Source organism: Trichosurus vulpecula, chromosome 1 (genome assembly GCF_011100635.1).
Source record: "Trichosurus vulpecula isolate mTriVul1 chromosome 1, mTriVul1.pri, whole genome shotgun sequence".
In the NCBI taxonomy this organism is placed as follows: domain Eukaryota; kingdom Metazoa; phylum Chordata; class Mammalia; order Diprotodontia; family Phalangeridae; genus Trichosurus; species Trichosurus vulpecula.
Genome location: NC_050573.1, coordinates 281,655,756 through 281,682,710, shown reverse-complemented (window position 1 = coordinate 281,682,710; position 26,955 = coordinate 281,655,756). Strand labels below are relative to the sequence as shown.

Here is a 26,955-nt window from a genome sequence, read left to right as displayed (position 1 = left end):
TGGAGGTGGTGCAGTGGCAGCAGCAGGAAGGAATATATGAATTGGTCTCAGGCCATGAAAGAGCTCAAAAACAATTTGGAAAAGCAAGTAAGAGAAGTAGAGGAAAAGTTGGGAAGAGAAATGACAGTGATGCTAGAAAATCATGAAAAACAAGTCAACGACTTCCTAAAGGAGACCCCCAAAATACTGAAGAAAATAACAACTTAAAAAATAGACTAGAGAGGGGCAGAGCTAAGATGGCGGCTGGAAGGCAGGGACTTGCGTGAGCTCCCCACTAGGTCCCTCCAAAGCCTATAAAAAATGGCTCTGAACAAATTCTAGAACTGCAGAACCCACAAAATAGCAGAGGGAAGGAGGGATCCAGCCCAGGACAACCTGGATGGTTGCTGGATGAGGTCTATCGCACATGGAGCGGAGGGGAGCGAAACTCAGCGTGGGTGGCGGCAGGACCAACCAGACCAGGAGCCGGGTAGAACAGGCCCTAGTGCCCTGAGTCAGTGAGCTGTGGCAGTTACTAGACTTCTCAACCCACAAACACCAAAGACAACAGAGAAGGTTAGTGGGAAAAGCTGCAGGGGGGGATAGAGTGAAAAGAGTTGGCGGTTCAGCCACCGCCCCAGGGGCAGTGGGGGTGGAGCAGCTACAGAACTACAGCTGCAGTTACTTCCTGTCCCAGGCCCACCTGGTGGGAGGAATTAAGTGGCAGATCAGAGCAGGAGTGCAGAGCTGGCTTAAGATCTGAGTCAGGTCTGGGTTGGCGGCTCTTGGGGAAGGAGGAGTGCTGGTGTGGCAGAGCTGGCTGTATGGAAATAGCTCTGAAAATGACAGCACATCCCCTCAAGCTTGGAACAAAGTACTCTTTGCTCTACAAACAGTAATACCCCCATGAAAAACTCAAGGGTCAAGTAAGTTGGCTGGGAACATGGCCAGGCAGCAAAAACGGACTCAGATTCAGTCTCCGACTTTGGAATCTTTCTTTGGTGACAAAGAAGACCAAAACATGCAGCTAGAAGAAGTCAACAAAGACAAAGAGCCTACATCAAAAGCCTCCAAGAAAAAACATGAACTGATCTCAGGCCATGGAAGAGCTCAAAAAGGATTTGGAAAAGCAAGTTAGAGAAGTAGAGGAAAAATTGGGAAGAGAAATGAGAATGATGTGAGAAAACCATAAAAAAACAAGTCAATAACTTGCTAAAGGAGACCCAAAAAATGCTGAAAAAAAAATATTGAAGAAAACACCTTAAAAAATAGACTAACTCAAATGGCAAAAGAGCTCCAAAAAGCCAATGAGGAGAAGAATGCCTTGAAAGGCAGAATTAGCCAAATGGAAAAGGAGGTCCAAAAGACCACTGAAGAAAATACTACCTTAAAAATTAGATTGGAGCAAGTGGAAGCTAGTGACTTTATGAGAAATCAAGATATTATAAAACAGAACCAAAAGAATGAAAAAAAATAGAAGACAATGTAAAATATCTCATTGGAAAAACCACTGATCTGGAGAATAGATCCAGGAGAGATAGTTTATAAATTATTGGACTTCCTGAAAGCCATGATGAAAAAAAGAGCCTAGATATCATCTTTCAAGAAATTATCAAGGAGAACTGCCCTGATATCCTAGAGCCACAGGGCAAAATAGAAATTGAAAGAATCCGCAGATCACCTCCTCAAAAAGATCCCAAAAAGAGAACTCCTAGGAATTTTGTTGCCAAATTCCAGAGCTCCCAGGTCAAGGGGAAAATACTGCAAGCAGCCAGAAAGAAACAATTTGAGTATTGTGGAAACACAATCAGGATAACACAGGATCTAGGGACCGAAGGGCTTGGAATATGATATTATGGAGGTCAATGGAGCTAGGATTAAAACCAAGAATCACCTACCCAGCAAAACTGAGTATCATGCTCCAAGGCAAAATATGGATTTTCAATAAAATAGAGGACTTTCAGGCTTGCTTGATGAAAAGACCAGAGCTGAATAGAAAATTTGACTTTCAAACAAAAGAATCAAGAGAAGCATGAAAAGGTAAACGAGAAAGAGAAATCATAAGGGACTTACTAAAGTTGAACTATTTTGTTTACATTCCTACTTAGAAAGATGATGTTGTATGATTCTTGAGACCTCAGTATCAGAGAAGCTGAAAGGAATATGCATATATATGTGCGTGTATGTATATACACTATATAGACGTGTGTGTATGTATGTATGTAGGTGTGTGTGTGTGTGTGTGTATATACAGAGGACACAGGGTGAGTTGAATATGAAGGGGTGATATCTAAAAAAATAAAATCAAATTAAGGGATAAGAGAGGAATATATTGAGAGAGGGAGAAAGGAAGAGATAGAATGGGGTAAATTATCACATAAAAGTGGCAAGAAAAAGCAGTTCTGTAGGAAGGGAAGAGGGGGCAGGTGAGGAGGAATGAGTAAATCTTGCTCTCATCGGACTTGACCTGAGGAGGGAATACCATACACACTCAATTGGGTATCTTACCCCACAGGAAAGGAGGAGGAAGAAGATAAAAAAGGGGGGACGATAGAAGGGAGGGCAGACGGGGACAAGGTAATCAAAAACAAACACTTTTGAAAAGGGACAGGTCAAGGGAGAAAATTCAATAAAGAGAGATAGGTTAGGAAGGAGCAAAACGTAGTTAATCCTTCACAACATGAGTATTGTGGAAAGGTTTTACATAATGATACGCATGTGGCCTATGTTGAATTGCTTGCCTTCTTAGGGAGGGTGGGCGGGGAGGGAAGAGGAGAGAGAATTTGGAACTCAAAGTTTTAAAGAGAGACATTCAAAAACAAAAAACAAAAAGGTTTTGCATGCAACTAGGAAACAAGATACACAGGCAATGGGGCATAGAAATTTATCTTGCCCTGCAAGAGAAGAAGGGAAAGGGGGATGGGAGGGGAGTGGGGTGACAGATGGGAGGGCTGACTAGGGAGCAGGGCAACCAGAATATATGCCATCTTGGAGTGGGTGGGTGGATAGAAATGGGGAGAAAATTCGTAATTCAAACTCTTGTGAAAATCAGTGCTGAAAACTAAATATATTAAATAAATTAAATAAAAATGAAAAAAAAATAGACCAGCTCAAATGGCAAAAGAGCTCCAAAAAGCCAATGAGGAGAATAATGCCTTAAAAGGCAGAATTAGCCAAATGGAAAAGGAGGTCCAAAAGACCGCTGAAGAAAATACTACCTTAAAAATTAGAATGGAACAAGTGGAAGCTAGTGACTTCATGAGAAATCAAGAAATTATAAAACAGAACCAAAAGAATGAAAAAATAGAAGACAATGTGAACTGTCTAATTGGAAAAACCACTGACCTGGAGATAGATCCAGGAGAGATAATTTAAAAATTATTGGACTACCTGGAAGCCATGATCAAAAAAAGAGCATAGACATCATCTTTCAAGAAATTATCGAGGAAAACTGCCCTGATATTTTAGAACCACAGGCTAAAATAGAAATTGAAAGAATCCACCAATCACCTCTTGAAAAAGATCCCAAAAAGAGAACTCCTAGGAATATTGTTGCCAAATTCCAGAGTTCCCAGATCAAGGAGAAAATATTGCAGGCAGCCAGAAAGAAACAATTTGAGTATTGTGGAAACTCAATCAGGATAATACAAGATCCCACAACTTCTAAGTTAATGATCGAAGGGTTTAGAATATGATATTCCAAAGGTCAAAGGAGCTAGGATTAAAACCAAGAATCACCTACTCAGCAAAACTGAGTATAATACTCCAGGGTGAAATATGGACTTTCAATAAAATAGAGGACTTTCAGGCTTTCTTGATGAAAAGACCAGAGCTGAATAGAAAATTTGACTTTCAAATACAAGAATCAAGAGAAGCATGAAAAGGTAAACAAGAAAGAGAAATCTTATAGTCTTAGTAAAGTTGAATGATTTTATTTACATTCCTACATGGAAAGATGATATTTGTAACTCCTGACATCTTTCACAGTATTAGGGTAGTTGAAGGGAATATACATATATATAGACAAAGGGCACAGGGTGAGTTGAATATGAAGGGATATCTAAAAATAAATAAATACAATTAGGGGGTGAGAGAGGAATATTTGGGAGAAGGAAAAAGGGAGAGATAGAATGGGGTAAATTATCTCACATAAAAGTGGCAAGAAAAAGCAGTTCTTTTGGCATGGAAGAGGGGGCAGGTAAAAGAGAATGAGTGAATCTTGCTGTCATCGGATTTGACTTGAGTAGGGAATAACAAACACACCCAATTGGGTATTTTATCCTGCAGGAAAGTAGGGGAAAGGGCATAAAAAGGGGGAGTGATAGAAGGGAGGGCAGATCAGGGGAGGAGGTAATCAAAAGCAAACACTTTTGAAAACGGACAGGGTCATGGGAGAAAACTGAATAAAGTGGGACAGTATAGGTTGGAGGGAAATATAGTTAGTCTTTTACAACATGATTGTTATGGAAGTGTTTTGCATAATGATACATGGGTGGCCTGTCTTGAATTGCTTGCCTTCTCAAGGAGGGTGGGTGGGGAGGGAATAGGGGAGAGAATTTGGAACTCCAAATTCTAAAAACAAATGCTCCAAAAAATGTTATTTTTACCTGCAACTGGGAAATAAGATGTACAGGCAATGGGGCATAGAAATCTATCTTGCCCTACAAGAAAGTAAGGGCGTTGGGTGGTGGGGAGTGGTGTGACAGAAGGGAGGGCACACTGGGGAAAAGGGCACTCAGAATATATGCCATCTTGGAGTGAGGGGAGGGTAGAAATGAGGGGAAAACTTGTAACTCAAAATCTTGTGGAAATCGATGTTGAAAACTAAAAATATTAAATAATAAAATTTTTTCCAAGAAAAAAACAAGTGATTCACATCCTGAGAAAGTATTAGAGTCTGAATGCAGAATGAAGCAAGTTATTTGCTTTCTTTTTGTTTGTTTTTGTTTCTGTTTTGTTTCTTCTTCCTCGTGGTTCATTTCATTGGTTATAGTTCTTTACAAGTTTACTGTTGTGAAAATACGTTTAGTGTGGTGGTATATGTAGAATCTATCTTGGATTGCATGCTGTCTTGGGTGAGGAGCGGGGAGGAGAGGAAGGGGGAGAAAATTTGAAACTCAAAAACTTGAGGAACTCAATGGTGCAAACTAAAACTAAAAATTAATTAATTAAAAAAACGTAAAAAAAAGAAAAAGTGCAGTGCTGCCCTTTGGTGAACGTCCCTAAAACCTACAGAGCTTTCTGCCAAAAAGTGCAGCAAGCACCAGCCTCACAAGTGACACAGTACAAGAAAGGCAATGATTTCCTGTACACGCAGGGAGCAGAGTGGCTATGGTGTTTGAAAGACTTGACTACTCCAATATAATGATCTAAGTCCATTCTAAAGGACTCATGATGAAAAAATGCTGTCCGCTTCCAGAGAGAACTGATGAACTTTGAGTGAAAATTGAAGTATAATATTCTCTTTCACATTTTTTTGGTTGTGATATGGCTAATATGGAAATATGTTTTGCATGATTGCACATATATATATTTGATACATTGTTTGCCTTCTTGGAGGGGGAGGGTGTGGGAAGGAGAGAGAGACTCTGGAACTCAAAATTTAAAAAGAAAAGAATGTCAAAAATAAATAAGATTTTAAAAAATGTATATAGATAAGAAAATAGGCATATAGGTCAGTACTCGTTGATGTCTTCCCTGTTGTCTTTTTCAGTATTAATCAGGTCTGAATTCTTTTTCCTTTACCTGTAGTAGTTTCTTCTACTACTTTTAGATAAATTGTTCATTGATCCCTTGATTCGCTCAGAGTTGTGTTGCCTGGCATGGAACCTCCTCCATGTAATACTCGGTTTAATCTGGCTACTTTTCCAATTTTTGTTCTTTATTGCCATTTTTGTTTCTTTAAGCATCTCTGGGACTGTGGTGTTGAGAGTCCAAGCGTGGTAATTCTCCTGCTCTTGGTGGTGAAAAGCTTAGTTATATAAATCTTTGCAGATCTTTTCTGCTTTTATTTTGTTTGTTATACTTCCATTTTCATTTAAATGCCTTTGGGATGGCTTTACTTAGATCATTTGTAAAGATTTATTTAAACTGGTTTTACTTTTCACTGCTTCTCTCTGCTTTATGAAAATTGAGTATCTTGCAGGGCAACAAAGGTCCGTGGTAGATATAACTAGATGGCAGAGACTGAGAGAGAAGAGAAGTAAAGAGTGTTATCATGCAGATGTGTGATAGAAAAAGAAGGTGACCATGCAATGAGAAGGGTAGATGTGTACAACTGGAGTGCTGTGCTAGAGGTTTAAGGGGGAGGATGATAGACCATTTTTAGCCGCGATGGGCCTTCTTGGTGTAGACATATAACTGGCTGTTAGAAATTTAGAATTAAATCTTAGGGAAGAGTTTGGAGATAGAAATATAGGTGTAGGAGTCATCTATATAGAAGTGATCACTAAAGCAGTGGGAGTGAATGAGTTAATGAGCCAAGAGAAAATAGAAGGAAGAGAGAAGGGATCTAGGATAGAATCTTGGAGAGGATCCACATTAGCAGTCAGAGGAATACAAGAACTGCAGCCAGATAACTGTGTGGATGTAGAGAAGAGTTCAGCATTCCAGGTGTGGGAGTGAAGATTTTGATTAAACTCAGCATCACATTGGGAAGATTACTTAGGCAGGAATATGAAGGACAAATTACACTGAAGATAGACTAGAGGCAAGTAAATTAGTTGCAAAAAAATAGTTGAGGGGAGAAGGGGATAAGCATTTATATTGTACTTTCTACATGCCAGGTACTATGCTAAGCACTTTACAACCCTGAGAGGTAGGTACTATTATTACCCCCATTTTACAGTTGAGTAAACTGAGGCAGTCAAGTGATTTGTACAGTGTCACAAAGCTAGTAATTGTCAGAGAACCGATTTGAGCTCTGGTCTTCATGACTCCTAGCACCCCTTTATTCACTGTACCACCTAGAGGTAAGTAAACTAGAATGCTATTATTTCAGTATTATTATTGATGGGAATAATAAAATTATTAATCCAAATATGACTCAGGCAGCAAAATAGTGAAAAGAAAGTTTTCAAAAAGTGAATCTGTTGTAAGGCTGGAAAAGAATCTTGGATTGGAGATCATGATATTTCATCTCCTATTTATGTGATGTGTCTTTGCACATACCTAGAATGCAGCCCTTCCTCTCCTCCTTCTCTCAGAACCCCTTACTTCCTTCAAAACTCACCTCTTATCAGGAGGCTTCTGTTGATAATACCCTCTCCCTCATTGACTTTGAATAGATTTGTATTTACTTAAGGTTGTACATATTTCCCATAATAGGATATAAGTTTCATAATGGTGAGAACTGTTTGTTCTTCATATAGTATCTAGGTTTTAAGAATTAAATTGCATCACTTCATTTTTTGGAGATATGAGGAAACAAGCCTTTAGAAGTAAAGTGGCTTGTTCAAGAATACATACATGGCTGGCAAATAGCAAATCAAGAATTAAAACCTAGAACCTCTAACTCTGATTCTAGCCCTCTTAATACGCTGTATTAACACAGTGGCACAGTTTGGACCTGTGGGGCTAAGAGGTGGGGTCTGCCTCCAGACTTGGCTCCATTAAACTGTTCTTACACATAATTTTTCTTCCAACTCCAGATGTTCTTTTCTTTTTACCATCATAAAAGCTTTTATGAAAGTGGTGTAGTAGTAAGAGAGAGCTACATTGACCAGTTACAATTATGTCTATCCACAAAAGCCTGAACTTAATGCAATTCAGTAATTATTTCTTAAATACTTATTATGTTCATACCTATTAGTTATAGAAGTCTTTATGGATAAAACAGCCTTAAAATATTAGGAATCAATTAAGACTCAGAGATCTCATTATATGTATAATACTACAAAATAAAAGTACAATTCATAGTCCTTGTTGTGGAGAAGCTTATATACAATGGAAGAACTATACAAGATAGTACATATTTTACATGCTAAATAGTATGATACAAAATATGAATGTATACTGTAGTTTTATTCAGACTGTCAGAGAATTTTTTTAAAAAAGTGAAACTATATAATGCCAGAGGAAATGAGTATAATTCTCTGCCTCATATAATGCTCCATCTTGAATTCTGTAATTCTGAAACTATCTTGACTTAGCTAACTTTATGAACAAGAATTTTCTTTTTTGTTCTTTTCATATACCATGAAGTTAAAGACCTCTTTCCACACATTTTTATTGAAGGACATTCCTTAGCTTTACATTCTCCTTCACATTAAAAGCCTTTTCCAGTGGATAATGACCTATGTCATTGTTAACCTACTAGATAGATTCAGTTACAATAACCACATTGATTGGTTGTGCTAGTATTTAGTTCCCAACCTGGTAATATTTTAAATTAATATTATTGTTGGACATTAATCTTTTTATGAAGTAAGTTTTGACATATAGTAGTGCCCTATCACTGCCTGTTAGCCTTGTCCACTTGACTAAATCTACGTATAAATGCACCTTTTAGTTCCACCTCCTATACTCTGGCCTTTGATTATAGTCACCCATCATAAGAAGCAGTGTGATATGGGGGAAAAGATTTGGCAATTGATTTCATAAGATTTGAATTCCATTTCTACTTCTGATAATTACTAGTAGTATGATAATAGGCAAGTTACTTAACTCCTCTAATTTTCAGTTTTCTCATCTGTAAAATGGGGCTAATAATTCTTGTATTCCTCTCCTGACAGAATTATTGAGAGAGGTGCTTTGTAAACCTTAAAGGGCCATTACATATGAGCCATTATTCAATGTGAGCCATTACTAACTTTTTCCATTGCATCTACTATTCATGTCACATACTTTGGCTCTCTGTTGTCCACAAGTCTGATTAATACTATAAGCCCCTTGAAGTCAGTGACTCTTGAAGTGGGCAGCACTGGGACAGTGTTGATTAAAATACAGAGCCTGTAGGAAGGATCTAGTAATTATTATAGTTCTAGCCAAGCAAAGAGTCAAGTTCAGGAGATAAAGGCATAAAAGGAATAAGATGATAAATACCTATAATTTCTGTTGAGGAAGAGTGAAGTTCCTTAAGGTAGAATTTTAAGATAAAGAATTTGAATCAAAATGGCAGTGAATTTCTACTTAAATGAGGAATGCTTGTATAATTGGCATGTCATGGATGAGTTTAGGTTAAGATTAAAATTTCCCTGTACAGTGTGATTACAAATGCATTCTTCTTGAACGAGGAGTACGATGTGCGTCAATGCAAATTTGAAAATTATTTTTGCGTCCTTTGTCTATTCTACTTTAAACAAAGCATCATAGTTGCAGCTGTTAAATACATAACTTTCTTTGTTCTCTGTATTTTATTAGATGCAAATGAAGGGTGTTAATTTGAGAATAGTTTCTTTTGTTTGAATTTTACAAAACTGCTTTCAGCACATTATTTTGGTTCCTGAAAATAGTGATAGTTGTTTCTAATTTAAAATATCAGCAACCTTAGTGATAATAGAATCAGAGTTCAGATAAGTTGCAGCAAAAAAGGGGGGGCAGTGAATAGGGAGGCAGGACTTTGGGGTAGCCTCTGGAGCATAGAAAGGCAGGTGAGATGTAGGAAAGTAGGAAGAAACTACAGTATTTAGACAAGAAGGAATGAAAGAACTTAGATGTGAGGTGTGGAAGTTGGAAAGAACAGAGTAAATTGTTATATTTATAAATATAGGAGCAGCCACAGGGAGAATTCTCTGATAGGATAGTTGCCTGTCTCTTTCTGAATCTAACAGCTCTTGAGAAGCCTCCATTACATGATGGCATAATAAAATCTCATCATCCTCCGCTCAAACTGCACTATTCATCCTGTCCCTTATTCCCTGGCATTGTACAATTCCTTTTTTGTCTAGCTGTAAGCTGATCCCCTGTCATTGTGTTGGAACTGTACCCCTGCTTGGGTCCTGCAGAAGTGCTTTGTGAAATGAGTCAGCCTAAAGTGTATCTATCTATTTAAAGGCTTCCTTGATCTCTTAACTCTTTTCTAACTTGTTGATATGTTTAGTTATCTTTGGCAGATAGCAGGTCATTACTGGATATTAGGATGTAAGTGGATGACCACTTACGTAAGATAATGAATAGTTTTCTTGCTCAGATATTGGTTGAACTATATAATCTTTGAGGTCCCTATCAACTGTGAAACTTTATTACTATTTTACTATTCTGAGATTTTTGTTATAATATTATTTGCTATAATGAGATTTGTCCTTGGGAAATCTCCTTTGTGCTTTCTGCCTATTATATCCTCTCCCAGGGTTGACCACCTAACAACCTCCTCTCTTCTTTAGCTGTTGTAGTCCTTTCTTTCTAGGGGAAACACTCAAGGACTGAAAGGGGAAGCTTTTTTTCAGTAGGTTTTCTTTAGACAGATTTGAATTAGAAATAGGGACTGTGTGCCTTCAGCCGACTCAATCTGTAGAACTACTTAAGTTACTGTGAGGCAATAGATCTATATTTTTTAAACTCATGTTTTTTTGTGTGCTTTTGTATTATATTTTGATTGTAGTTTTTCTTACCTGAGTTTTCTCTTGAAGTTCATTTGCAGAAATTTCAGCTTTGTCTGATCTGTTTCTGTATACTGAAGAAAAAAAGATTTATTTGTCCATTTAACATTAGCTAGGGAGATCAGGTTGCCTTTAGAGATTAGACAGAATGGTGGTTGTAGCTTCCTGGACAGAATAAATGGACCTAGGACTGATAAAGAAGATGACAAAAATGGGGAACATGGCAAGAATAGTTATCTGCTAAAGATACCTGAACATTTGTGATTGTTAGTAATCCCTTCCTATCTGGTGGTTTCATTAACTGATCTGAAGGAAGAATAACAATTTGTGTTTTGGACGTTTAGTTTCTTTGTTGTAGATGCTGGTTCCATTTCAAATTAAAACTTCACTATATTTCCTCATTCTTTATATTCTATGATGATGTCTTCTCATGCCTCTACTGTAAAAGTTCTACCTAAATGTGCTAGGAAACCTCTTTCTTCTTTTAAAAAGCATGTTAGGAGTACCAATTTTTAGTTAGATATATACCCATAAAGTTATATATGCAGTTTAATAATAAATCTTAGGTTAAAAAATAGAATTTAGGGAGTTCGCTTGAAGGTTTGAATCTTGCCCTTGAAGTTGTTACAGTTTAGGTTGGAAATGAAGTGTAATACCAATATAAAATGATCATAGCAGTGTAGAGTTCATAGCTAGGAAGGACCTTAAAGGTTATCACCTTCAACCTTGTTATTTTACAGAGCAGACTAATCCTCAGAAGAGGAAAGTGACTTGCCTAAGGTTGTTTTGGTTAGGTAGTAAATAGAAAATCCACTCAGATGGAGGTGCTCTTTCCACTGTACCAAACTGCCTCACATGACTTAACCATTGTGAAACTATGTCAGCATCCAATGGGAGGTAATACTCATTTGGTATTTGAAAGACATCATCTCCGTCCCCCAAATACCAGTCTGACAGGATTCAAAATCCCTAAATTTAATGGGGTTATAATCTTTATTTGAGAAACTTGGCAAGTGACCCAACTAAGACAAATCATGTAAGGGTATATACAAGGATGAAACGAAGAGGACAATGAGCAGGAAAAAGTAGAAACAATGAGTAACTTCCCCATCAGTTATGACAGAGAAACCACATTTCAAATTTGTCATTATAATCCTTGGTATATTGAGTGAGAAAATAAACTACAGAAAACAAATGTGGGAGATGCAGAAGAGGTGTAGGTGACACAATTTTGAGGCCATTCAGAGAATGATTCTCAACATTTAAAATGGTCAAGCACATAGAATGGGGAGAACTTATTATTACAAAAAAAAGAAAAGTCTACAAATAAGGAAATATCAATAATTACCTATTTGCTTTTGTTTCAACAATCCACCTAGCAGCTTTGTACCATATGTACAAAAATATTTATAGCAGCTATTTTTGTGGTGGCAAAGAATTGGAAATTAAGGTGTTGCCTATTGAGCAATGGCTGAAGAAATTATGCTATTTAAATATAATGGAATAATATTAGGTTATAAGAAATGATAAAGGGGACAGTTTCAGAGAAACCTGGGAAGATAGGTATGAACTTGAGTTGAATGAAAAGAGAACAGGAAGAAAATTTACACAATAACAACAATATTATAAAGACAAATGACTTTGTAAGGCTTAACTGATCAGCGAAATGAACAGTCAAGATTTCAGAGGACTCATGATGAAGCAAGCTACCTACCTCTTGACGGAGGAAATGGACTCAGTGCAGACTGAGATAGAGCTTTTAGAGTTTAGAGAAGTGGCAATGAAGATTTTTGGGAGGACTTAATTATGCTTCTTTGTTATAAGGGTTTTGTTTTTCTTATTTTTCAACGGTGTAGGGCAGAAAAGGGAAAGGAAATACATTTTTGTTCATCAAAAAAAAATCTCTTAAAATATCCCAGGCACAGAGACAAAAGGGGAAAAATTCCTGCTCTTGAACTTACATTCTAATGAAATAACATGTATATAGGTATATGCATTGCACATAAAGAGCAGAAACTAGGTAACTTTGAATGCGCAGATATTAGCATGTGGCAACCTGTAAGTAGCACTTGATTATTCACATTTTGCATGTGACAAAATTGAGGTTTTAGGAAGGCTACATGACTTAACTGGTCACCTAGCTAGTAACTGTCAGAGGTAGGAATGAACCCAGGTTTTTCTGACTCTAAGTCTAGTACTGTATCCACTATGTTGCACTGCCTCCCTAATCACTCAAAAGAGTTTAGTCTGATTAATCACATAGGAAAAAAGCAAATGAAAAATACCTATTGTCCAAATTATATGTAATTGGATAGACCCCAGCACAGGTATCTTGGACAAATATTGAGGGTAGATAATGATCTGGGTGTAGAAATAAATACAAGAATATCATTAGAGAGATGCATGACCAGAAAAGGAGGTGTACTGGTTATGTATTGAGATGAAATAACCAGTAGAATTTACACAGTATGATGATATTTAGCAGGTTTCACTAGCATGTTGCTTGCACCTTAGTGGAATTAAAATATATATATATTTTTTAGTGTTCAACATTCATTTCCATAAGATATTGAGTTCCAAATTTTCTTTTCATTTCTCCCCTTCCCCAACCCCAAGCATGTAATTTGATATAGGTTGTACATACACATTCATATTAAATCTATTTTCACATTAGTCCTGTTGTAAAGAAGAATTAGAACAAATGGTAGAAACCACAAGAAAGAAAAAACAAAAGAAAAGTAGAGAGCAAATTATATGCTTCAGTCTGCATTGACTCAATAGTTCTTTTTCTGGGGACAGCATTTTCCATCATGAGTCCTTTAGATTTTTTTTTGGATCCTTGCATTGCTAAGCAGAGAGAAGTCTATCAAAGTTAGTCATCGCACATCGTGGCTGTTACTGTGTACAATGTTGTTCTGGTTCTGCTCACTTCACACAGCATCAGTCGATGCAAGTCTTTCTAGGTTTTTCTGAAGTCTGCCTGCTCATCCTTTTTTTTTTTTTTTTTTTGTTATTCCTTATTCCAGGATAAGTATATATTTCCTTTTTTTTCTAATTTATTTAACATATTTAGTTTTCAGCATTGATTTTCTTTTTTTTTTAATTTAAATTTATTTATTTAACATATTTAGTTTTTCAGCATTGATTTTCACAAGAGTTTGAATTACAAATTTTCTCCCCATTTCTACCCTCCCCCCCACTCCGAGATGGCATATATTCTGGTTGCCCTGTTCCCCAGTCAGCCCTCCCCTCTATTATCCCACTTCCCTCCCATTCCCTTTTCCCTTCCTTTCTTGTATGGCAAGATAAATTTCTATGCCCCATTGCCTGTGTATCTTATTTTCTAGTTGCATGCAAAAACTTTTATTTTTGTTTTTGAACATCTGTTTTTAAAACTTTGAGTTCCAAATTCTCTCCCCTCTTCCCTCCCCGCCCACCCTCCCTAAGAAGTCAAGCAATTCAACATAGGCCACATGTGTAACATTATGTATAACCCTTCCACAATACTCATGTTGTGAAAGACTAACTATATTTTGCTCCTTCCCAACCCATTCCCCTTTATTGAATTTTCTCCCTTGACCCTGCCCCCTTTTGAAAGTGTTTGTTTTGGATTACCTCCACCCCCATCTGCCCTCCCCTCCATCATCCCCCCCCTTTTTTTATCTTCCTCCTTCTTCTTTCCTGTGGGGTAAGATACCAGATTGGGTATGTATGGTATTCCCTCCTCAGGCCAAATCTGATGAGAGCAAGGTTCACTCATTCCCCCCTCACCTGCCCTCTCCCCTCCTCCCACAGAACTGCTTCCTCTTGCCACCTTTATGGGAGATAATCCACCCCATTCTATCTCTCCCTATCTCCCTTTCTCAGTAACAGCATTGATTTTCACAAGAGTTTGAATTACAAATTTTCTCCCCATTTCTACCCTCCTCCTCACTCCAATATTCTGATTGCCCAGTTCCCCAGTCAGCCCTCCCTTCTATTACCCCACTCCCCTCCCATCCCCTTTTCCCTTCCTTTCGTGTAGGGCAAGATAAATTTCTATGCCCCATTGCCTGTGTATCTTATTTTCTAGTTGCATGCAAAAACTTTTTTTTGTTTATTTTTGAACATCTGTTTTTTAAACTTTGAGTTCCAAATTCTCTCCCCTCTTCCCACCTACCCTCCCTAAGAAGTCAAGCAATTCAACTTAGGCCACATGTGTATTATTATGTATAACCCTTCCACAATACTCATGTTGTGAAAGACTAACTGTATTTTGCTCCTTCCCAACCCATCCCCCTTTATTGAATTTTCTCCCTTGACTCTGTCCCCTTTTGAAAGTATTTGTTTTGGATTACCTCCACCCCCATCTGCCCTCCCCTCCATCATCCCCCCCCCCTTTTTTATCTTCTTCCCTCTTCTTTCCTGTGCAGTAAGATACCCAATTGAATATGTATGGTATTCCCTCCTCAGGCCAAATTTGATGAGAGCAAGATTCACTCCTTCCCCCCTCACCTGCCCTCTCCCCTCCTCCCACAGAACTGCTTCCTCTTGTCACCTTTATGCGAAATAATCCACCCCATTCTATCTCTCCCTATCTCCCTCTCTCAATATATTCCTCTCTCTCATCCCTTAATTTGATTTTATTTCTTTTAGATATCTTCCCTTCCTCTTCAAACTCACCCTGTGTCCACTCACGCACTCTCTCTCTCTCTACATATGTATATATATATATATATATATATACACACACACATACATATATACATACATGCACATTCACTTATATATATATATATACACACACACATAAACATACATATATATATATGCATATTCCTTTCAGCTACTATGATATTGAGGTCTCATGAGTCATACACATCATCTTTCTATGTAGGAATGTAAACAAAACAGTTCAACTTTAGTAAGTCCCTTATGATTTCTCTTTCTTGTTTACCTTTTCATGCTTCTCTTGATTCTTGTGTTTGAAAGTCAGATTTTCTATTCAGCTCTGGTCTTTTCACTGAGAAAGTTGAAAGTCCTCTATTTTATTGAAAATCCATATTTTGCCTTGGAGCATGATACTCAGTTTTGCTGGGTAGCTGATTGTAGGTTTTAATCCTAGCTCCATTGACCTCCGGAATATCGTATTCCAAGCCCTTTGATCTCTTAATGTAGAAGCTGCCAGATCTTCGGTTATCCTGATTGTGTTTCCACAATACTCAAATTGTTTCTTTCTGGCTGCTTGCAGTATTTTCTTCTTGATCTGGGAGCTCTGGAATTTGGCGACAGTGTTCCTAGGAGATTTTCTATTTGAGGAGGCGATCGGTGGATTCTTTCAATTTCTATTTTGCCCTGTGGCTCTAGAATATCAGGGCAGTTCTCCTTGATAATTTCTTGAAAGATGATATCTAGGCTCTTTTTTTCATCATGGTTTTCAGGTAGTCCAGTAATTTTTAAATTATCTCTCCTGGATCTATTTTCCAGGTCAGTGGTTTTTCCAATGAGATATTTCACATAGTCTTCCATTTTTTCATTCCTTTGGTTCTGTTTTATAATATCTTGATTTCTCATCAAGTCACTAGCTTCCACTTGCTCCAATCTAATTTTTAAAGTAGTATTTTCTTCAGTGGTCTTTTGGACCTCCTTTTCCATTTGGCTAATTGTGCCTTTCAAGGCATTCTTCTCCTCATTGGCTTTTTGGAGCTCTTTTGCCATTTGAGTTAGTCTATTTTTTAAGGTGGTGTTTTCTTCAGTGTATTTTTCAGTATTTTTTTGGGTCTCCTTTAGCAAGTCATTGACTTGTTTTTCATGGTTTTCTCGCATCCTTTCATTTCTCTTCCCAATTTTTCCTCTACTTCTCTCAATTGCTTTTCCAAATCCTTTTTGAGCTCTTCCATGGCCTGGGACCAGTTCATGTTTTTCTTCAAGGCTTTTGGTGTAGGCTCTTGCACTTTGTTGACTTCTTTAGGCTGTATGTTTTGGTGTTCTTTGTCACCAAAGAAAGAATCCAAAGTCTGAGACTTAATCTGGGTGTGTTTTCGCTGCCTGGCCATATTCCCAACCAACTAACTTGACCCTTGAGTTTTTCAATGGGGTATGGCTACTTGTAGACTAAAGAGTTCTATGTTCCACGTTTGGGGGGGATGCGCTAGCTCTGCCACACCAGCACTGCTCATTCCCCAAGAACCCCCAACCTGGACTGGGCTTAGATCTTCAGCCGTCTGTGCCCTCCTGCTCTGATCCGCCACTTAATTCCTCCCACCAGGTGGGCCTGGGGCTGGAAGCAACAGCAGCTGTAGCTGCCCCACTTCTGCTGCCCTGGGGGCGGTGGCCGAACCATGAACTCCTTCCACTCCTGCAGCTTTTCCCACTAACCTTCTCTGTTGTCTTTGGTGTTTGTGGGTTGAGAAGTCTGGTAACTGCCGCAGCTCACTGATTCAGGGTGCTAGGGCCCGCTCCGCCTGGCTCCTGGTCTGTTTGGTCCGAGCAGCTCACGCTGGGCTCTGATTTGCTCCGCTCCCAGCTCCGTGTGGGATAGACCTCACCCAGAGACCATCCAGGCTGTCCTGGGCTGGAGCCCTGCTTCCCTCTGCTGTTTTGTGGGTTCTGCAGTTCTAGAATTGGTTCAGAGCCATTTTTTATAGGTTTTTGGAGGGACTCGGTGGGAAGCTCATGCTAGTCCCTGCTTTCCAGCCACCATCTTGGCTCCCTGCTCATCCTTTCTTATAGCACAATAGTATTCCATTACATTCATATACCACAATTTGTTCAGCCATTCCTCAATTAATGGGCATCCACTCAATTTCCAATTCTTTGCCACCACAAAAAGAGCTGCTGTAAATATTTTTGTACATGTGGGTCCTTTTCCCATTTTGGATGATCTCTTTGGGATAGACGTAGAAGTGGTATTGATGGGTCAAAAGGGTACGCACGTTTTTATAGCCTTTTCTTATGTGGAATTTTTATCGGTGTAGCAGAAGCGCTAAGAATGAAAAGGTGTAGAGATACATGGACATCATCACTATTTGAGTGAGATCACAGAAGTAACATTTTAGTTTTCTGGAATTTGAGCTCCTTCTTAATAATGTATATTCTACCATTTCTAGTAGAGTAGGAATTAAATGTGTTTACCATAAAACAGATTATTGTCAAAGAACTCAATTCAGAAGTTTAAAAGTATTATACTATCAAGGCTTCATTCGAATGACAAACAGCAGCATGGTGTAAAGAAAGGAAAATGCCCTGAATTTTTTAAGTAAAAGGATCTTGATTCAAATCTTGTTGAATCTCACTTTGCAGCTTACAACTTATGTGATATTGAACAAGACAACTTTTCTGAATTTGTCTTTATAAGGGGAGATGATTGGACTAAATGATTTTTTGATCCTATGTTAAAATAATTCCTATGCTATAGTACATAAAATTATTAGTACCATTAACCTGTTTATATTTGTTTTTATTTTAAGTTTTATATTGAGAGTAAGAAAACCTAAAAGAGGACTTGAATTTTTAAAAAATTTATTAGCAAGCCTGACAGTTTTTTAGGTATTTGTGGGAAAAAAAACCAAGTGTAGAAATTTTGCTTTAGCTTTTTTATCGCTGTTACATAAATTCAGCACTGTCTTCTCCCTGCACTTAATTTGTATACTGGTTTCTGTGATAGTCTATTTCTGGCTATGAGATTCCAGAATTATAGACACTGATGTCAATGCAGATGAGGTTGGCCTAATTTGGTCAAGAGAGGTACGTGCTATGCTAAGTCTTCGCTGCATGGAGAGATAAAGGCCAGTGCCAAGATTGACAGGTGTCCTGTGGGTGGCAGAGAACCCTGGGGATAAAATTTGCTACTGACATTGCTATAATTCTTATTTCTGTTAGAAGCAATATGTTCAAAGTTATTTTCATTTCCCTAAGAAGCTATCTTTTCCTTAATTTTTTTTTTAGTTTTTAAGTCATAAACAAAAGAGGTTGTCCTTTGTTCAAGTAGTATCATCTAAAGTTCAGACGCATCTGCAGATTGAACAGTTGTTAGGAATTGTGATTCGTTTATAATTCACTTTAAAGGGTGTGATCCTTTATAGATTAATATTGTTGAATTGAATTTTCCCCCCTTGGGAATTTTCTTAGGAGACAACTCAGAACTTGATAGCACACATCAAGAAAGATTTTCGTGACAAGTGTTCTCCTTTGGTTTTCTGATTCTGATAGAGAATGAGGTCCAATGGAAAGTTTTGTAGTCAGAGACCTGAATTTGAGTTTTGCCTCGGATGCTTACTAGATGTTTGTCCCTGAGCAAGTCACTTAACTTCTGTCAGCTTTTGTTTACTCATCTGTAAAATGGAAATAAAAATAGTACCTGCTTCTCATGGTTGTGAGAATAAAATGATATAATATCTATAAAGCGCTTTGCAAAGCTTAAAATAATATATATATATATATATATATATATATATATATATATATATATATATGTTGGCATTTATTATTACTGTGCAACTTTGGGCAAGGCACTAATCCTCTAAGCTTCTACTCTGTCTAGATGGACAAGGTAATTTCTAAGGGCCCTTCAGGTCTAAATCTTGTGACCCTAATTTGTCAAGATAAATTAATGCTACATTTCTGAAAGACCACATATGCACTAATTATGACATTATTTTTAAAAATGAGCAAAAATACAGAAAATTGGAAATTATTTGAATATCTAGCACTTTTGGGTGTTTTCCCCCCAGTAAAGTTCTTCATGTTAATAATAACACAATTAATTTTTCACAGACTTTAACATTTTAAAGTTGTCTAAAGTCAGTTATTTAAGTGTCTTGAACTTTATTTTGGAATCTTTGACATTTTGTACTTCTTTAAAGCATAGTGATAAAATATTTAAAAACTGAAGTTGGGGAAAGTTTTTTAGGTTTTAGTGTTTTTTGGGAGTAATGAATAACCAAAAATGCTTTTTTTGATTCCAATGTCTCCCCTTCTCTAATCCATCCTCCACATAGTTGCCAAGATGACTTTGCAAAGGTATAAGTCTATCCATGTCCTACTTAAAAACTTTTAACGGCTTCCTTTTGCCTCTAGGATAGATTGCAATTTTTTGTGGCATTTAAATCCTTCCACTGGCTTGAGTAAAGGCAGAGATAGCATGTTTGTCAAATTAAATGCCATGGAAGTTGCTAATACATTGAATAATAGGTTCCTTAAAGAATTTGATAGGCTAAGAACATTGGGCCAGATCTAATAATATAGATTAAATTTAAGATAGGTAAATGTAAAGCTTCAAAATGCCAATTTCAGAACAATAAGATGAGGGAGGCATAGAGCTTGATAGCAGTTTGCCAGGAAAGATCTGGGGTTTTTAATGGACCTGAATACTCATAGTCTGATGTAGCAACCAGAAAAATCTAATACAGTCTTGAGTTACATTCAAAGAAGCATTAGTATCCAAGACTAGGGAGGTAATATAATCTGCCCTATTCAGACCATATCTGGAGTGTTGTCTTCAGTTCTGGGTGCCACATTTTACGAAGGCTGTTGATAAGCTAGAGAGAGTTCTACAGCAGTATGATAATGATGATGAATATGTCCTCAAGCCCATGGCTTTTCCATTTCTTTTCAGGGATCCACTAACCTTCCAGCCACCCAAGTTTGCAAACTTGGAGTAACAGTTCTCCATCCCTCATAATAAAAATTAGTTGCCGTGTTTTGTTTTACTATCTTTGTAATATCTTTTCCACGGCATTTGTCCTGTCTCTTGATTTACACAGCCACTGAACTAGCTCAGGATTTCATCTCTTACAAAGATTATTGTAACAGCCTCCCAATTGGGCTCCCTGCTTCCATCTTACATCACCTTGTTGTTCAGTTGTAAGTCGTGTCTGATTTTCAGATTGTCACTCACACTCAAATCTGCAATGGCTTCCTATTTCTTCTAGGATAAAGATCAAATTTTTCATCCTTCCATTTAAAGCTCTTGAAATTATAGGGCTCCTACCTAACTTTCCTTTTTTATTCCCCTTCATGTACTCTCTATTCTCAGTGTCACCTCCTATACAACTATGTAACTCGTTTCTTGATTTCTCTTCCTCTCCGTCCCCCTCCCCTTTTGCTCTCATCCTCCCCCTCTCTATATAATGAAAGCTCCTTGAGGACAGTTGACTGCAGTTTGATTTAGTACGTCTACTTTATTGCCTTGCATATACTAGGTGCTTGATAATTGAATTGTTGAATCAAAAAAAGTTCGGTTTGAGGCACCGTGCTAGGTGCTAGGTATGCTAAATACAAAGTGAACATGGATGAATGAAATGTAAAATATATACAAAGTTATTTGAAACAGTAGAGGATACTCACAAGGTGTATGTGCATGAAGATTCAGCCTATGTGCCAACATCTATTGCAGAGAATGAAAAAATAGTGTAGTTTTATTAAAAGTTAATCATTCAGCAAGCACTTACTAAGCACCTATTGTTTTTGTCAAGAACTTGAGAAGGTTCTTTTTTTCTTAAATGGAATTTTATTTTTCCCAGTTACATGTAAAGGTAGTTTTCAACATTCATTTTTATAAGATTTTGAGTTCCAAATTCTTCTGTCTCTTCCCTCCCCTTTCCTCTCCCCAAGACGGCAAGCAGTCTGATATAGGTTATACATGTGTAGTCATGTTAAACATATTTCCACATTATTGACAAGATTCTTAACTTTGTCAATATAAACTCGAATATTTGGTGACTTCTAAGCAAAAGTATATTTGAGAAATAATGGCAAAAATGGTAAAGAAATGGAAGAAACCAAAGGCTTATTATAGATCACTTACAAGTCTCATGCCTGTGCACTTATTCAGTAAGAGTCTGAAGGTATTGGATGTTGTGAGCAACAGATAGCATAAAAAGCTAACTTTACTGTATCTTGATAATCGATTGATTATAGATGTAATAATCATTTTATAATTACCTGCCATTGACTGCTTAGAGCAAAGGTCAAAATAGACACAATAGTTTAAACATTATGTGAACTGCGAAAAATGGGAAATGATCAAATAAATTTTGACTGTCACTGTTTGTTAAAGAAATTTGAGTGCTGTAAATAATCATCAAATAGGAGATGAATAGAAACCTCAAAATATCTCAGCCAACCAATACTTTATCTCCTTATCAAATGGAGGGGCTTTGGAACAAAAAAACTACCTTGTTTTATAAAAAGTATAAGTTAATTTGCAAACTATCAGAAAGAGGATGAAGGAATATTATGACTCAGATTGTTATATAGTGGCTAAACTGCTGGACCTGGGTTCAAATCTCATGGCTAAAATTTACCAGCTCTGTCAGCATAGGCAAATCATTCTCTGAACCTCAGATTCTTTGTCTAAAAAAAATGTGCTTCGTAATACCAGTAGTACTTACCTCAGAGCAGCTTTGAATTCTGGCTCTTTTACCCACCACCTATGTTAAATAACATCTTTGGGTATTGCCTTTTTTCTTTGTTATATAAAAGTTTGAGGCAGATTACATGTTATGCCGGCATGATAAAATAGTAACAGGATTCCTTTGGGGGAGCAATACAACTTGGATATCAAGGGAAATAATGAAAAGGCAGGAAATAAGGGGGACTATTATTTCTTTACCTCAAACTGTATCATAAAGCAAATTAGCAAAATCATTTGGGATTAATTAGAAAATAAAAAAGATCAGAAGAGCAGATTAGATAAGGGAATTGGACATGATGGATACAATAACCCAATGTTCATTAAACTGGACAACATAAATTATTTAGGAAAGAACTTTCTTTTTATCACTACTTGGGAAAACTGGAAAGCTGTCTGGCAGAAATTAGGCTTAGACCAAGGTCTTACCATATCTCACAATAAATTCAAAAAGATATTTAACATTAATATTAAAGATCATTATTTATAAGATATTAGAGGAGAAACAGATCAGACTGTTTCCAGTGACCAAATCAAATAATTACTGTTTTGTTCCTCTAGATGAATTTTTCATTTTTTCCTAACTATAAAATAATCCTTTTGTAGTGCAATTGGTATGTCTTCAGTGAATAAGTAAGTTAATTTAGTTGTATGTCATGTTTCTCTAATTATTTGGATCAGTATTTGAGTAGTGTTTCATAGTTGTATTCAAATAGTTCCTGGGTATATCTTAGTAAATAGATTGAGATGAATTCTTAACCAAACAAGGAATAGAGGGCAATTACAAAAAATAAATAGATAATTGTGATTACATGAAATTCAAGAGCTTTTGAATAAACAGAATTCATATATGACAAAAAGCAATTGACTAGAAAGAAAAGCATTGTATGTAAGATTTCTCAGGTGTGAGGGAGTGATACCCAGCATGTATAGAAAACCAACAAATATATTAGCTCCAAAAGCCATTGCCCAGTAGAGAAGTAGTCAAAGGATAGGAATAAATGGTTCTCGAAAGAATTGCAAACTATATTAGCAACCTTATGAAGAATACACTAAATCACTTATAATTGGAGAAATGCAAATTAAAACAATTCTGAGGTGCCACTTTATGCCGATCAGATTAGCATAGTTGATAAAAAAGAAAAATTACAAATTCTAGAGGGGCTTTGGGAAAACATGTACATTTAATGTATTGTTGATAGAGCTGTGAATTAATATAGCCACTATGGTAAGTAATTTGGAATTATGTAAATAGAGTGATTAAATATCTTTTCCCTCTGATGCAGAGGTTCTGCTACTAGATAAATACCCTAAGAAGTCATTGATAGGAAAGGCTCCACATATACCAAAATATTTATAGCAGCAGTTTTTTGTGGTAGCAAATAATTATAAACAGTAGATGTCCCTCCATTGGGAAATGCCTAAACCATGAAATGGCATGTTACTATACTCCAAGAAACAACAAACCTACAAGAAACACAGAAAACCATATCAGTTGATGCAAAGTAAAATAAACACAGCCATTTGTATATATTTGTATAGATGTATAAACTATCGTTTCCCCTCTCCCCTCCCAACACACGTATGCAGGACATTTTTCTGTAGATGGAAGATAACAGTCACAAATTTATTGTATTATTTTCTTTGAGTTTAATAAAGAATATCCAGTTTTAAAGAACCTTTAGAGGAAGTAAGGAGTTAGACTTGGAAGGGACCTTAAAATCAAATCTTTCATTATATACATTTTACAAATGAAGAAATGAATAATCCAAGGTCACACAGTGACCGAAGCTGGATTTGAACCCAAGCCTTCTGACACCAAATCCATGCTGAAGTACTAAATTTACTGGTATTACTAAAAATAAAACTGTATATCTTTAATAATTATTTCTTATGATTCCATAGAAATATACTCCTGAGAGGCAGCCTTAAAGAATGGTAGACACTTTTAAAGTCAGAGGAAACTTGGGTCAAATCCTATCTCTGCTTCTTAAAATTTTTATAACCTCTGCAGGCCCCAATTTCTTCATCTTAAAAATGTTAATATCTGTTACTTTACAAAGTTGTTGTGAGAACCAAACACAAAAAGCTTTGCAAATCTTAGTGTTTTATTGCCACTACTTGAGATTTTTCAGTAATTCAGGTTGGCTTCCTTTTCCTTTAGTCCAAACTAGTACTTTTTTAATGTATGGGCTATTAAGACCTTAGTAGACTATATACAGTCTTCTAATATGTTCTTTGAAATTAATGCAAAACCCACATTCTTAAAGATCATTGTAATTATAACTAATAGATATTAGGTAAGTCATAAATATGCATCTTAATAGTTATAAAAAAGTCTAGGACACTGATAACTCTAGGTTAAGTATGTTTCTTGCCAATAATATCATCATCTTCATGCTGGTGTAAGTTAGCTGATGGAATTGGCTCTATTAAGCAAAATTTTGGGGAAGCTCACAGATTTTTCAGCCAAGCTATTCTAACTCTTTTAGACATTCTATTACCACTTGGATACTTGTTTGTTTGTTTAATTGCAATTTATTTTATGACTATTAAGTTGACTGAACTGGGCTTAACTTTTTCATCCTTTCTTTGCTAAACTGTTAGGTAAGCACCACTGAATTTAGTCTCTGCTTCCCTTTCCCCCCAATGCCCCTTATTTTTCATTGTTGCTTAAGTTTTTCTACCCCCTGCCTAGTATTGTGATGTTTAGCAAGTGTTCTGTAATGAGACCTACAGGGTGGTGCATTCCCAAAGAAGTCAGGTGATTCTTGCATTAAAGCAGCTGCCCGAGGTTCAAGTTAGTCAGTGCTCCTTTGCCGTCTGCCACAGGATCGCTTGTTATTTATCAAACTTTTAGATAGCTTTCAGTACTGGCTAGGCTTAAAAAAAAAAGATTATGGTGAAGTCTTTTGGGTGATCCAATGGGAATTACATTGATCTGGTGTTTGGCTTTGGTTCTTATCAAGTGGATTACCTCTAAGGTAGGGCATAATTATTTTTCAGGATTTAAAAATTAATGTTATGTAAGTGTGATACAGTAAATAACAAATGGATTTTTCATGCTTAGTACTTATTCTAAAGCAGTCATTAGATTTTAAATTAGCATTGGGCAGTCTTAAAATTGCTTCTTCCCCTTTTTAATAGTTTTTAAGCAATTTTATTCTTAAAACTTTATAAAGGACTTATTGAGTTAATGGGTTAATAATTATTCTACATCAAATATATCAGCTTTTTGTAACTAAAGAAATTTCATTTTCTAGTGGAGGAAAAAACCATTTAAATAACAACAAAATATATTTCAGGTATAAACTATAAACTTTGTCCTTTGTTAAGGACAGAGTTTATTTTTTTTTACTTAAAAACTTGACCCTTGCTTTCCTTTTTTGTCTCAGGTTCTATATTAGGCCCTCTAATAACTAGACAATTCTTATTTTGAAATTGACATTTTAGACTTGTGTATATCTTTATACATATCTAGTGAGTGGAAACTAAATTGGTGATTGGTTTTCATCTAAAAAGCTTTTATCTTCTAGATGGAGTATGGATGCAATTTTATTATTTCTAATAATAATCAGATATCCTAATAAAGGTATTTCTGTCAAAACATATACCTCATTCCTTATAGTCTTTACCTTTTCCTTAATCCATTTAAATTTTTTAAAATTGATAGAATCTGGCAAATTGTTTCTTTAATAGAAAGAATGAAATATCCTGTTGTTTTGCTGACCTCGAACCTAAATACCAGGCTGTTGAAAGAGATTAGTGCGTTTTTACCTATTGCCATCTAGAGTCTGAAACTATTCATTTGAAATATCTTCAGTGATTATAATATTTAAGATTTTTCTGATGATGTTCAAATTTTTCTTTCAACCTCTAATGCAGTTGTTTGTTATCAGATCTGATAGATTTGACTTAAATTCTTTATATTTTGCTGGTTTTAAGAATTTTAAAAAATTTAATCCTTAAAGAACGCTATAAAGTGCTTTGTATAAGTATAATATTTCAGAACAAAATTTGATATTTTTCACCAAGTGTTCTTTGAGATGTCTTTTAATCTATTAATATAAAAAGGGCACATTTTAAATAAAGAAACTTTGTAGTTTTAAATTTTAAGCATTACTTTATTGATTTAATTTAGTATTCACTTGTCAAATTGTACCTTTTTAAAGCTTACTTAGTTATTGAGTAAAAATCAAATTAATGTTAACAGAAAGTTGGAAGTATAGCTTCTTAATTAACTTTCTAGTCTATAAAAGTTGCACCTTTTCGATCAAATATAGAAACTGAGAATAGTCATTTTCATTAAGCTATTATTAGACACAAAAAGAGTAATATTTCAAGTTTGAGTTAATTTTACATTGTTTGGGGTGGGGGAACAAATCAATCTTGGAAAGATGGAACAGAAGAGATCCTGGTCCAGGTTGAGGGTTAAGAGCCCCAAGAAAAGTCTTAGGCCTTGAGTTCACATACCAGCTCTGTTTACAGATTTGTAACCATGGGCCTCTGGGCCTCAATTTCCTCATTTGTGAAGTAAGGAGTTTGGATTAGGTGATCTCATAAGGTTTTTCTAGCCTTAAATCCTGTGAAAATCATCAGTTCATAGTCATATGCCATGTGTATAAAATGTCATATATTTCGGTTTTTAAATTTTTTTTAATGTTATTCTGAACACGTTTTCTAAACTTTAGATGAGGATACTTAAAACATTTTTCTCATGCTATTATTTACTTATTACATTTGTTAAATTCGTGACATCTGTATTTTCTGTAAATTTTTATAAAGTTATTCTTCCAAGCTTTTAAAACAGGATTTCTTTATCTCTCTAATATGTCAAAATTTTAATAAGCACACAGTTCCCCTCAATAAATTCTAATTTCTGCTTTTCCTTTGACATAGTCCAAAATAATTATTTGGTATTCTTTGAGACTGCCAGATTCAATTTTTCTTCAATTCCTTTAGAATTAAAGTGTTACATTTGTGTCTTACTTTAAATAAAATTCATATTCAAATATCAGACTGCATAAATATAATGCATGTTTATGA

At 36.1% G+C, this 26,955-nt stretch overlaps 1 protein-coding gene across 2 annotated transcripts in view; it reads left to right on the top strand.

Moving 5' to 3' along the window:
- PDE7A (phosphodiesterase 7A) overlaps positions 1–26,955 on the top strand; it is a 153,307-nt gene that overhangs the window by 41,482 nt on the left and 84,870 nt on the right. The window contains exon 1 of one of the 2 annotated variants that reach the window (XM_036742305.1): positions 24,776–24,893. The exons of the other annotated variant lie outside the window; for it this stretch is intronic. Within the exon in view, the coding sequence (XP_036598200.1) occupies positions 24,834–24,893 (60 nt within the window). The 5' untranslated portion in view covers positions 24,776–24,833. Of the gene's footprint in view, positions 1–24,775; positions 24,894–26,955 lie in introns of those variants that run through there. 2 annotated transcript variants of the gene reach the window in all.